Source organism: Dioscorea cayenensis, chromosome 17, assembly GCF_009730915.1.
Source record: "Dioscorea cayenensis subsp. rotundata cultivar TDr96_F1 chromosome 17, TDr96_F1_v2_PseudoChromosome.rev07_lg8_w22 25.fasta, whole genome shotgun sequence".
NCBI lineage: Eukaryota > Viridiplantae > Streptophyta > Magnoliopsida > Dioscoreales > Dioscoreaceae > Dioscorea > Dioscorea cayenensis.
The window spans coordinates 13,600,887-13,615,236 of NC_052487.1; the positions used below are offsets into that span (position 1 = coordinate 13,600,887).

Here is a 14,350-nt window from a genome sequence, read left to right on the forward strand (position 1 = left end):
CTCCACGTCCGATCTAAACGTATGGATAAACCTCCAAGTTCGCCTGCACAACCGGCATCTGGTGATTTGAGGATAGAGCCAAAGAGCAAGATGACCCACATGAGCGCCAACTTGCACTCTCTATTGCGCTCTCACCTGAGTCTGAGAAGTTGAGAGTAGACCTTGCAAAGGTGGCGGTGCTCTCTCTGCGCTAGGGATATGTCAACGAGGCCAGCTTGTTGGTTGTTCTTCCCTCCATCTTCAATCGGGAGCTCGCTGGGCCAGTGACGCCATTGAATGATTGTCATTTCTTGCTGCCGATGGGTAGCAGGGAGGAGATGAAGGAGCTCTGCCAGCTTGGCACCTTCTTGGCGGTGACCAAGGATGGTCCTTGTGTACTTAATCTTTCACCGTGGTCGGCAGAGCTGGGAGCTACCGGGAGAGCATTAGGGGATGGACAATGGGTCCATATATGGAACTTACCTCTGCACGCCTGGTGCTGGCCTATCATCGTAGAGGTTCTCCACCCATTGGGGGAGCTGGTTGCTCTCTCGCAAGCAGAGCTTCCTCACAAGTATTTCATTTCAGTGCTGGTGAGGCATCGGGCCAGTATCACTCTGCCGTTGGAGTTAGATTTTAGCATGGGAATGAGGAAATACCAGGTCCTCTTTATCGGCGATCGGGGGGTTGCTCCAGTTTATCAGAGGGACCTTGGTAGGTATGTGCTCGAGGCTGAGAAGGGGACATCTGGTGCGTCAGCGGGGGGAGAATCGCGTGCGGAGAGAGTGGTGCAGGCGGCCTGAATGGAGCCAGACATTGAGAAGGGAAAGGCGGTGGTCTAGCCATGCTCCCATGTCAGACAGCGAGACACTGTCGTTCCTCCGGCGAAGACAGGTGTGACAATCGGTCCATTTATAGAGTCTGGTTCTGTCTATTTACCAGCGGTGGTTGAGCTCTGCTCCCATGGCGAGGCTGAGGCGAGCTTCCCGCTTGTCTCGGAAGCTGCTCGACGGACCGATAGGCAGTCCGATGACTTGGGGAGACCTGCAGGTTCTCGGCGGACTCGGTTACCCGAGTGCGGGCCTGTGCGTATGAAGTGGGTGAAGGTGCAGGGTACGGCTAATATACGTGTCGAGGGAGGGAGTAATTCGAAGTCCCGTGATATGGAGCAGGTTAAGGAAGGTGCGGCGCAGGTTAAGGAGGCTTTATATCCGCTGGAGCAGGTTAAGGTTTCGTTGGGTGGCCAATTGGGTGTGTCTGAGGTTGCCGTGGAGCAGATTAAGGAGGGTGTGGTGCACGTTAAGGATCTTTATGCACGTGAATCAAAGATAGTGGGTGCTCTAGTGGACCAAGTTATTGTGGATCAGTTTAAGGATGGTGCGGTACAGGTTGTGGATCAGGTTAAGCGGGGTAATGGTCTAGATTTATTGGGCCTTAGTGGAGGGAGAGATGTGCTGGCTCTTCAAAATCTTGTGAGTAGCGGCTGTGAAGATCCTATAGCCCTCAATGCTGGGATTTTTTCTGCTTCGATCCATGGACCACATTCTGGTTGTACTGTGGATCCGGGGGATCCGTTACTCTTGTCTTATGTGGGCCTTCTAGTGGCCCAGAAACAGGTTTGTAGGCCTAGTTTGGGCCCAGGAAGGTTACTGATACGGGGGACAAACATTGTTTTGAGATGGGGGTTCATCATGAGGGGAGTGTGCGCCTCAACCCCGATATTTTGAAGCAAGTTAATTTTAAAGATCACTCTGCTACCCCCACTGTGGAACCTCTAGATGGCTTCAAGTGGCATTTTCTTGCGGGTGTTTGGGTTCTTGTTCCGGCTGTAGTCATGATTGATGCGGGTGAGCGCAGTGGAGATGAGTTGATGTGTGAGGGGGAAGAAGGTTTGGATGTCAGAACGACGAGTGTCCTAACTCCGGAGATTGATGATGAGTCGGTCGACTCAGTCACGGAATTCAAGAGGAACCTTAGGAAGCTTTTACCGGGACTTCAAGATGGCCATGACCCTGAGGAACAGGGGCAAGTGGTGGGGCCCAGGAAAAGTGAAAGGCAAAAAAAACCTTCTTCCCGTTTCACGGAGGATGCTGGGTACCTGACAGAACCACCCAAGTCTACTAGGAAAAAGGGAGCGGGAGCGGATGGAGCGAAAGGTACTTGCTCTAAACCGCTGCTTATTTCAGATTGGTCTAATATGCAAATTGTTAATTATTGTGATGCATGTGATATTTCATTCTCTGATTCTGTGAATGATTGTGTGAACCATATATGGTCGTTAGAACTGTCCCGAATGGCGACGGGTAAGGGTACGACGGTAACCCCTTCCGGGGGTCGCGGGAACTAATTTGTTGATTAATGAATATTATCAATTGGAATGCGAGGGGGCTGGGTAGGCCAGCAAAGAGATTTTTTACGTCTTCATTTTGCTGATATTTGCTGCTTGCAAGAAACAAAACTTGAGTTGATATCCCCAGCTACATGGAGGGAGATAGGGGGGTTTGTCTGGACCAGTTTTCCTATGTTCCGGCGAAAGGGTCGGTGGGGGGTATTGCTATAGGTTGGAATAGTGCGATGATGGCTAGTAAGCTGGTCCAGGTAGGGGAATTTAGCCTATCGGTAGAGTTTGTGATGAAGAAGGATAATTTTATATGGAGATGCACGTCCGTGTATGGACCGACGGAGCGGAATCACAAGGTATCTTTCTGGGAGGAACTGATGGGCACCAGGGGGGATGCTGGAATTCCTTGGGTTATCTGTGGTGACTTCAATGTGATATTCAATGTAGAGGATAAACCCTCAGGTAACTATAATTGGTACGATATCCGGAGTGCCAACACTTTAATGCATGATTTTGGAACTACAGGAACCCCCATCTGTGGGTAGGAGATTTACGTGGACCAATGGTCAAGCGGACCCGATTTGGGTGAAACTTGACCGCTTTCTGATTAATGCTGAGTGGGCGAACTGTTTCCCTAGAGTGATGCAAGTGATGTTACCTAGACTGGGGTCGGATCATGTACCGATTAGGCTTGAGGTGGGTTACCACTCATCTAAACCTAGGCCGTTTCGCTTTGAAAAGGTGTGGATCACTGTTGAAGGCTTTCAGGAGTTGGTACAACAGTGGTGGGCTGAGACAACGCCTAGGGGGTATGGGGCATTCATTGTTTCTAAGAAACTGGCTGGGGTTAGAACGCACTTACGTCAGTGGTCTAAGTTTAGCTTTGGGTCAATCAAGTTAAAAAAGTTAGCATTGATGCAAGAGATGGAGGTCCTTGACATTGCCAAGGAATCTAGAAGCTTAACCCTGGGGGAGATCCAGAGGGAGCTTGACCTTTCCTTCAATTTAGAGGAAATTCGTAGGCAGGAAGAAATCTATTGGAGACAAAGGTCGAGGACGCATGGATTAAAGAGGGTGACGAAAACACAAAGTTCTTCCATGCGGTGGCAAATGGCAGGCAGAATCGTAACTTCATTCCTAGAATTATGTAGGGAGGCACTAGGATTGTGGATCCGGGTGAGATTGGCAAAGTGTTTGCTGCATACTTCAACCAACACTTTGGTTGCCATCGGTCCTCCAGACTCAGAATCGATTTTCAAAGATTATTTCAGTTAAAGACTGTTGTGGACCTCAACGGGTTGGAAGCTCCATTTTCTGTCGAGGAAATCAAAAGGGCAGTGTTTGATCTTGGAGAGGACAAAGCCCCAATGCTAGATGGTTTTCCCCTTCATTTTTTAAGCAGTTCTGGGACACGGTCAGTGCGGATGTGGTCTTACTTTGTGAGGATTTCTACTGGCATCACGCCAACTTGGATAGAATTAATTGGGCTAGTATCACCCTTATACCTAAAGTGGATGCGCCAGAGTCCCCGGGGGATTTCGGACCCATCAGTTTGATTAATTCTTCATTGAAAATTATTTCTAAAGTGTTGGCGAATCGGCTGAGCAAGGTGATGAATTTGTTAGTTGATAAGGAACAATCCGCTTTCCTTAAAGGGCGATGCATTCTGGACAACATTGCAACAGCGGAGGAACTTATTTTTAGTATCCACAAGAGAAGGCTGTCGGGGCACATTTTGAAGGTTGATTATAATAAGGCTTTTGATCGTGTCGATTGGGACTTTCTTTTAGATCTATTGAAAGTCAGGGGTTTCGGAGATAGGTGGATTGGGTGGATCAATTGCATTTTGTTGTCTTCGAAAGCGATTATTCTCGTCAATGGATCCCGAATGGGTATGTGCGTTACAAAAGTGGATTATGACAAGGCGATTCGTTGTCACCTTTGTTGTTTGTGTTGGTCACGGATGTGCTGAGTACCATGTTTCAACATGCATTGCGATCTAAGGTTCTGGTCGGGGTGCCTTTAGGGGATTTTGGTAACAGGTGTGATCTCCATTACGCCGATGATCTTCTAGTCTTGACCACTGGCGGGCTGGAAGACTTGCAAATCGTTAAGATAATTTTACTGATGTTTGAGGGGTTGACTGGTTTAGCTACAAATTTTTTGAAAACTTGCTTATATACTTCTGACTTGGGGAAGCTTCCGGAGAGGGAGGCGGCGGGTACATTAAGTTGCGAAAGGGGCATGTTACCTGTTACATATCTGGGTATCCCGATCTCAGGGAGGAGGCCAAGGAAACAAGACTGGGAGGGTCTCATCGCTAAGATTCGGAAGAGATTGTCTTCATGGAAAATGAAGCACTTATCCATTGGTGGGCGCCTCACGTTGATTAACTCGGTGCACATGGCGGTACCCACATACTAGATGTCGTTATTCAGGTTACCATGCTGGACCATTAAGGAGATCAATCGGATCCGTCGTGATTTTCTGTGGTCAGGTGCGGACATTGATCACCCAAGTTGTAGACTTGTCGGTTGCCATAACCTCTGTCGAGCTCGCGACCAAGGTGGTTGGGGCATCTTGGATATAAGTAATTTTAACCAGGCGCTTTTGGGAAAGTGGTGGTGGAAATTCATGACTGACACCTCTTGGTGTGGTGCGGAGGTTATACAATTTAATTACGGTATGTCCCGCTGGAACATGTTCCCCAGGCAAACGGGAAGGATTTCTTTCTTCTGGAAAGGGGTTATGAGAAGCCTTCCGTCTTTAAGACGGTGTATTCTACACGATGTTAAATCAGGGGAGAAGACCCTTTTTTGGAAAGATGGTTGGCTAGATGGCAGGGCACCTATGAACTTGTGGCTGGAGGCATTTAGTAGAGCGCATCGACCTAATGGTACCTTGCGTGATCTTTCGGCCCTGCTATATCATGACCCTTTCTCTGAGGATGTTGGTGTGAGGATGTACAGAGAGTGCTGGAGGTCGCAATGCGGGGTGCTTGGAGATGCAAAGAGTTGGCGGCTTACTGGGAATAGTTGCTTCTCAGTTAAATCCTTCTACTCTTTTCTTAATGACGAGGGACTGCGCTGTCCATTGGCAAAGTTCTTCTGGAAGAGAATGTGTCCGAAGAAAATTAATATTTTCAACTGGTTAGCTTGGAAAGATAGGATCCTCACTCTGAAGAAACTCGCGTCTAGAGGATGTAATCGGCTTCCTACGGCTACCTGTGTCCTATGTCATGCTGCGATTGAATCGGTTGATAATCTCTTCTTGCATTGCTCTTTGGGAAAGCAGGTGTGGTGGCACTTCGGTAGATTACTCAATCTACCGGGTTCACCTGGTGCCTTGCACCTGATTTGGGATAGGTGGAGATCTTCAGTCAGACCTGATTGTAGGGATATTGTGGAATTAGTGGTGAAGTCGATTGTGTGGAACATTTGGCTGGCTAGAAATGATTGCATGTTTAATGCTACTGTTGTCTCTGCACATGCTCTTATCCTAAAGATTGACCGAATGTTATTAACTTGGATTTCTACAACTGCTGAGGGTCCTACATCAAAATTGGAGGAGCACTCGTCGACTATCAGACAGAGCTTGGAGTTCCACAGTACGTCTGTGGAGGGCTCAGGGGCTGTACCGATATTGGAGGGTGGTCGTGGTTTACACACTGGTTAGGGGGTAACGGTGGGGAGGAGTGGTGGAGGCTGCTGTGTTGCCTCGTTTTGCTATTTTCTGGTTGTGTCTTCTTTGCGGTTCCACTTCTTGTGGTTCTTGGTTTTGTTGTAGCCTCCTTTTATCTTGCCTAGTGACGATGTATTGTTGGTTGTTTGTATCTTTTCTTTATTTTAATTGAAGTGATTTATCCATCTTTTCAAAAAAAAAAATCATTTCTTTTCTGTTTCCCATGTGCATACTGTAACAAAAGAAGGAAGGGAGAAAAAGTATATTTATACTCCCAAAAATTATTAAAAAGGGTGAGTTTGGCCGTAGGCTCTTTATATATTTTTGAAACGTCAATGAAACTGAACAGTAAATATAATTTGCTCGTCAACTAAACATATATTTTGTACATTTCTTATAAATTTCAAACACGTGTTCTTGCTTGTGAAGAACCAGGTTCTTAGTGGCTAAGGAAGTTTGGTCCAGTGAAGCCTTCACTTCAAAGAAAAGAAAGATTGAAGCCAGAGAAGGCTCCATTTTGGAAGGACATGCACGGTCTTCTCCCTCTCTTACATTGGAATTTGGGATCATTTCATTACCCTCAAATCTCAACCTAAAGCTGTTCTTTTTGTCACCTATCTCCACTCTCAAAAGTTAAGAGAGAGAGAGAGAGAGAGAGTTGTACTAAATTCACCAAAGTTGGCTCTGAGTGGCCACTTGGAAGCAAAGTGAATCCTTAATGTTGAATTAAATAATTGATTCTTTTTTCTTAAAAGACTCGCAACCAATAAAACAAAGATGGTCCATGACAAAGAGAGGAAAAAAACTTTATGTTGTTTCTTGCGTCTTCCATTTAAAAGAAGGGTGACGAGGATGGCAACATGCATGTGTTCATGCTTTAATTTCTTGCCACTTGCTTGAGTGCATTATTGTTGAGATGTACAAGCTTTTCATTGCTTTCTATCATGTTTTAAATATATTTATCTTGCTTTTTAGTAATTTTCATATTGATTAGGAGTCGTCTAGATTTCACTTAACTAAAGCTCTTCATGTAAGTAATTTTCTCTGTTTTATTTTATGCACGTGCAGAAAATACCCTATGGTTTCCCAAATGCTGTAGGGATATAACAAAATATGATTGCTCGTCTCAGAAGCCAGAGCATGAAATTCTGTTATTCATTATATATGGAGTGGCATATATATCAATCACATATGCATCCACAACATAAACACCACAAATTTTCAATCATGGAGAAACAGTGATAATTATTCTCTAAGCGCAATAAGGTATGGTTATCTGTAAAACTATTATTAACATTAAAAAGAGGGTTAAAACCATGCATGTCTCTAACTGGATCCAATTATTTAGTTTAAATTTTTCAATAAAAATATTTGATTTGATCTTTCAATATTTATGATTTCTCAATTACATATTTATAATTTTTTTAATAAAGTAGATATATAAATCACTAATTTCTTCAAATGAAAAACCCAGTACAACAAGAGAACAAAAACAACATAACAAATATACAATAAAATAAAGAGACAATAAAAAAATAGAGTAGATAGAGAAAAAAAAAAACTAAAAGGCAATTATAAGATGTAATGCACTCCTACAACTGCGGACATCAAAGGAGCCAAGAAAAGAAAGAAAACTACATTCGACTCATATAATCTTTTTTAAGGTTATATCTAAAAAAAGGTTTGGGCAGTGAGACTAGATGGCTAATTATATATATATATATATATATATATATATATATATATATATATATATATATATATTGTAATGATGCATGTTAAATGGTTTGGAAAAAATTAAGCTTTCATGCCAATATTAGATAGACCATCATGACAATAGACAAGTAGTAATAATTGTTGACTCTCTTTCAAATATAGCTGAAGATTTTGTATGTGTGTGTAGGGTGGCTTGTTTACATTATAATATATATATATATATATTACATAATAAATTTAAAAAATGGTTTTGGCAAAATCTGAAAGGCATATAAAAGTGTAAATCATACATTATAAATCTTATTGCAAAGTGAGAATATAACAATATGTGTTAAAATAACAAATAGACGTACAAATTTAAAAAAATTAATTAAATTTAAACTCAATGATTTTTTGTTCTTTCATAAAATAAACAATTTAACACAAAAAAATGCAAAAAATTGATCACCAATTAAATTTAAACTCAATTATTTCTTGATCTAAACTTTGTATTTTTTTTAAAATTTGAGTTTGATTTAATAAATACTAATTAAATTAAACTAGTTTAATTGGATTTACATTTAGTTAACCATATATATATTTATTAAAATGTGTTTTACCATCTTAACAAAAGGAGAGTGGTGGCTCATTTCCCTCCAAGTAAAAATTTGAAAGTTCAACTCTTTCTCTCAAAATAATGGTTGAGTTGAAACACATTTTAAGTTTTTTTTTTATCTTTTTCATAAATGTAGACAAGCACATCAGGGACTTGATAAATGTAGACAAGCACATCAGGGACTTGTATAGACGTTGAAATTAATTCCTCCACACAACTATGCGCGCCCTCATCATGTGTGAAATGAGATTGGAACCTCCTTCATTAGCAGGACACAAATATGTTACGTAAAGAATTTAGTACCAATAGACTAAGAGGTCATTGGCACTTAAAATGTATTTATATTAAATTTTTATTTTATTTCAGTATATTTCACCTCCAAAAATAATAATTGTTTGTATTTATGCAAAACCCCCAAATAAAATTTATATATTCTGTCTAATTCAACAAGCTGCTACATTTAAAAAATTGAAAAAAAATATTAATAAGCCGTAAGTAAAAACAATTTAAATATACATTACTAGGTTATTTCTGACATTTTATTAAATTTATGCCACAATGATCATGATGAGATCTAGAGGACATAAAGCAAATTTTACCTTATGGTACTATAGGTAAAATTAATATGACCTCTTCGACAAGAGGTCATATTATAATTTTACCTTATGGCTGAGAGGTGCCACATTAGAAGCCCCTATTTCTAGTTTCAATTTTATAGATAAAAGCTCTTTTTTTTTGTTTTTGGTCATGTTTTATCAAATGTTAATTTTAATTTTTATACTTAAAATGTTTTATATTATCATCAAAATACAATTGACATATAATCCGGAATATGTAACAATTTTATAAAATTTTCTCAATAGACAAATTTTAAAAGGGGTGGTTATAAAATAATTTTAAAATTAAAAAATTTAAATTAGAAAAATATATAAAATATTCATTAATGACAACTATATTTGAATATTTTGATAATGAAAACAATACATTTATAAAAATTAATTTTGATAAAAAACAGTCAAGATATGTTAAATGCTCTTCTGTTTGATGTTTGTTATAAATGTTTTATTAAATAAATTATATGATTTATTAGCTTTTCAATCATTGTTTTTTTAGTTTTTTTCCTTTTTCCTACACAAAAATTTTATATTTAAAACCACTTATTTAAATAATTCTACTTAAATAAGCAGAGCCTCTACTACTTTTGACCAACCCTCAATTGTCACTATCTGTTTTTTCCTCAAAAATATATATATATATATATATATATATATATATATATATTATTTTTCTGAAATATTAAAAAAAAGAAAATTTAGTACCTTGGCTTATTAATAAGATTATATAATATTTAGAGATTCATTATTATTTTTCAGATACTTCCTCGATTCTTTTTATCCGTCACAAATCTATGTTCCATCATAAACATCGTAGTCGATTTATTATTTTTTTAAAATTATTTTTAACATAAAAGATAACTAATTTTTTATAAAATTTTGAAATAATTAAATTTTTGATACTGTAAAATTTAGTCAATCATGGACAGATAAAAGAATGAAGGGAGTAACGAGTATCTGGTCTCCAATTATTGTTTACTTTAATAAGAAGGAAGCCATGCTATCAAAGCAAAGCAGACCCAATTCCCGAAATTGCCCTTCTTCACAACAACTGCTTTCAAAAAGCCGTTTTGCTCTTTCCTCCAAACAGCTCTCCATGTCTCCACCACCACCACCTCCTCCTCCCCACACACACCTCCACAGAAAACAATCAAAGAAACAAAAGCAAAAGCAAAAGTAAAAAAGAAACTCACTTTCCCCCTCCTGAAAAGAAGAGACATTATCACAAATCAAAAGCTACAGATTTGGATCTTGATGGTCACTGATACCAAAAGCCATGCAGATCCTTCTTATATATTCTTCAGATTCTTATCTGCCATTGTTCCTTGATGTCTTGTTGCTCTGTCCATGGATGAGATTGAAGTTGTTTCAGAAGCACCATTGTCTGACCAGGCTTCAACTAGTTCCTCCAGACCTTCAAGGAGCTATGAGACACTTGGTCATGCACATGAACTGTTCGACAGTGAGAAGGTGCCTTCGAGTTTGGTTACTGAGGTCCGAAGGTTCGTCCGTGTCGCCAATCAGATACAATCTGAGTCTCCTCGCCTTGCTTATCTATGTAAAGACTCTTTGAAACCTTGTTCCTTGTCCAGTGTTTGTTTGATGAGATATTCTATTTTATGGTTGTGATTATCTTGGCTGCTTTTGCTGTTCTAGCTAATCTAGTTTTTGATGTTTAATTGCTTTGGTATATGTTTTTTTTCTCTCTCCTAAGTTAATGTTGAAGAACGAAAGATGTCATGCATGGTTAGCGGATGGACTTTACATGATATTAACCTTATGCTTATTTGCGGACATTTGATCACCCCATCAGTATGGTCATGCTCTCATGGATGAATCATTTGATTTACAGCTGCATTACCATCATCTTATAAATACACAAAAAGTAAAATAAAATAGAACTCTGCAAAATTGGTTTCAACTAAACTATGCAAAATTTAGCTTTAGCACTATATGCAGAACTGCTTATATTATTCATCTTTGATGGCCCTTCATCCTGTCATTTCATTATCTTCCTTCAGCATTTTAATTTTTATCTTTTAATAGAGTAATTTTGTGCATTCGGTAGGTTACAAGTCCATGTTATGATCCAAGTTCCTGATGGGCATGTCACCCTTTACCTTTTCAGGAAAATGAATACTCAATGAATCAATTATGATCAGGGACTTTATGCTCAAAGAATCTATTATTGAAAACCATGTCTCATTTGTTTCCTTGTTTTCATTAGCTTTTTACAGTCGATTTTGGATTTAACCTAAATAATAAATTTCTTCAATGCTGATATAAATTTTGCTCCAAGATTGATCTTAGCTCAAACAGTGAACATATATTCTAGTTGAATCTTTGAATCATGAATGCAATATATAATGCATGTTAATAGCTTAGATAAGTAGACAACTGTAAGGATCGATCTCCTTCACTCCACACTTACGAATTTTAGACAAGGAATGAGATCGAATCCCAATGGCTTATGGTCATTGTATAGTCACCTGTTTATCTCCAGTAAACGAAACATGATAATAACGTTCTTGATCAACCTGTGGATAAACTTTAGTTCCTGATGCTTAAAACCATCCACATCCACAGCAACCCTACTTTCCAAAATCTGCTAAATGTTCAATTTGCTAGATCATGATGTATTACATATGATATTTGAAAGCTTTGTGATGTTTATGAAATCCATGGACAGGAATTAGGATGGCCATTTACTATGAAACACTTTCTAGACCCAAATTCTAGTGAATAGAGGGTGTTGACAATTCAAAACTACACTTCTTCAGCGATTGGAACAGGTTATTGTAGCTTAGTTTTGTTTCTGGATACTTTCTTTTCCTACGCAAAGTCCTCAATTTTGAATGTTTGATGTGCATGTGCAGCCAAGTAAAATCAGCCTTATCTAACCAGCGAACTTAGTCAACATTTCAAGTTTACTGTGTTCAAATGAAACATAAAATAGAGTGCACTTAGTTTTGAAACCGCGATAAATAAATATAGCATATGAATATGACCATGCCTAAGCTGGATAACATTTAGGTAATCTCAGTGGAAAAAAAAAAACTGTGAGATCAAATTGGTGCACTCTCATATTTATGAGCCTACGTTCAGCCTGAAAAGTTAATGCTCCTTTATTAAATCTCTACCCACAATATCTGTCTTTATTAACTCAACAAAAGGTCCTGTAGACAAACCATTTCAATTCCATTTTGTAGATTCTGGAATCATGCATATATTAGGAATTTTTTCCCCTTTGCTAAGGATTAAATCTCCTTAGAGCCATGGATGGGATATTTGAATTTTATTTATTTGTTTTGGAGGAGGGCTAAAAATGTTTGCAAATATAAACTTTTCTAAAGGTGGTTGACAAGCATATTAGTCCCAAAGGTACAAATAAAAATCACTAGTTAAATTAATTATCCTTAATTTTTTCTTGAATTAGTCTCTAATTGAAGAAATTTTTATATATTTTCTAATAATTTCAGTGTTAGATGTATTTATTTATACTAATAGATTCATATGAACCATTTAGGCGTTTTAATTCCTATTGCGTCAATACTTTGATGTGGAACAAGGGTAGGTGTCATTTTGATTTTCAAGCAATCTTCAGCATCTTAAATCCTTTTAAGAGAGAGGAGAGGAAGGAGAGAGAGGAGAGAGAGGAGAGAGAGAGAGAGAGAGAGGAGAGGAGGAGGAGAATGTGCGGGTATTTTATCATCTGAGTTTTGATATATCAACCAATTTTCTTTCTTCATTTTCTTTAGTTTGATCAGTGATTGGTTTATTATAGCCGGATGAACAGTGCCTCAGTTGATCTCAGTTCATATATTATTTAAGTTTCTTTGAACTGATGACTTGATGTTGACTAAGTTCATGGTTAGATAAGACTTTGATTTTGCATCAACTGGTGGGGGTTTCTGCGTGCAGGAAAGCATTCATGAGGCTGAACAAGCTACAGCCTTTGTTGTCACTGAAGAAGTGTAGTTTTAGTTTGTAGAACACTACCGTCCACCAGAATTTTGATTTCAGAAATTGGCACCATAGTAAATCCTTGAACTGAGCTATCCATGGTTCATAAACATCCATAAAGCTTTAAACCTCATATGTAATACATCATGATCTAACAAATTGAACATTTTAGCAGATTTTTGGGAAAGTAGGGTTGCTGTGGATGGTGGATGGTTTTAGCTTATCAGAACAAAGTTTATCCGGAGTTTCAAGACGTTATTACCGTGCTGTTTTACTGGAGATAAACAGGTGACTATACAATGACCATAAGCCATTGGGATTCGATCTCCATTTAACATACAGAATTCGTAGAAAAAGTGTGGAGTGAAGGTGGTCCACCCTGATTCTGCCTAGCTATTGCTGTCATTATATATTGCATTCATGATTCAGATTTCCTTCAGAATAACCTGTGCAGTATTTTGGAGTAATCTGGAAAAACCCATTGCTACTACCCAAAAAGCATTGAAAATTTATTAGGGTTAAATCAATCATTGCTTGACTGGCTAAACAGAGAAACAAATAGGACATGGTTTCAATAATGATTCTTTGGACATAAAATTGATAAATTGATTTATTGATATTTAAACTTACCCAAGAGGTGAAAATTGACATCAGAACTTGGATGTTTTGTAAGGACTTTGTAACTACCAGTGCACCAAATTACTCAAGATAAAAGGTAAAATGCTGAGGAGATAATGAAATATGGATGAGAGAATACATCAAAGGTGAATAATATAAACAGTTCTTACTCGAATTCAGCTAATTTTGATTTAAAGTTTAATCAACCATTTTATAAAAGTTCTATTTTATTTACTTTTGTGTGTTTAGGATGATGGTAATGCAACATAAATCAAATGGTTCATCCATGCCATGTACTGATGGGTGAGTCAAAAAGTAACTCACTAAAATAGCATAAGTTAATATCATGTAAGTCCGTCACTAACATGACATCTTCAACATTAACTTAGGAGAAAAAAAAAACATACTTAAACAATTAAATAAAAAACTAAAGATTTAACAGAACAATAAAACTGTGAAGGATAAGTCACAGCCATAGTGAATATAAATAGGCACTGGATGGATGAGACAGGGTTTCCGAGTCTGCACATAGATAAGCAAGGCAGGGGATGAGATTGTATCTGATTTGGCGACACAGCAGGCCTTCGGACTCAGTAGCTGAGCTCCAGAGGCACCACTGTGAACAGTTCATGTGCCAGAGTGTCCTCATGGCTCCCTCCAGGGGTCCAGGAGGAACTAGTTGAAGCCTGGTGGACGTGGTGCTACAGAGCAGCGCTTCCGTATTATGGACGTGGGGCATCAGGGCAGGCGGCGGATAAGGTCAGGAATGCCGCAAGGATCCCTGTGCTGCCTTCCCCAGTGGTGCTGTATTTGGTGTTTTCTGTGCGGAGGAGGTCTGCCACT

The 14,350-nt window shown here is 38.9% G+C and overlaps 1 protein-coding gene across 1 annotated transcript; it reads left to right on the forward strand.

Moving 5' to 3' along the window:
* Positions 1-2,556: 2,556 nt before the first annotated feature.
* On the forward strand, positions 2,557-4,744 carry LOC120281134. Its single transcript, XM_039288048.1, has 4 exons — positions 2,557-2,751; positions 2,846-3,445; positions 3,723-4,244; positions 4,325-4,744. Exons 1-4 carry the CDS (start codon positions 2,557-2,559, stop codon positions 4,742-4,744), a joined length of 1,737 nt encoding a protein of 578 aa, XP_039143982.1.
* Positions 4,745-14,350: the final 9,606 nt, after the last annotated feature.

What these genes read in the sequence shown, in the direction of transcription:
- LOC120281134 (XM_039288048.1), top strand. Translation starts at nt 2,557, where the DNA reads ATGGCTAGTAAGCTGGTCCAGGTAGGGGAATTTAGCCTATCGGTAGAG. An exon ending in GGCAAATGGCAGGCAGAATC is followed by an intron (nt 3,446 to 3,722) that starts GTAACTTCATTC and finishes TTTTTTAAGCAG; the next exon opens with TTCTGGGACACGGTCAGTGC. An exon ending in CAAAAGTGGATTATGACAAG is followed by an intron (nt 4,245 to 4,324) that starts GCGATTCGTTGT and finishes TTGCGATCTAAG; the next exon opens with GTTCTGGTCGGGGTGCCTTT.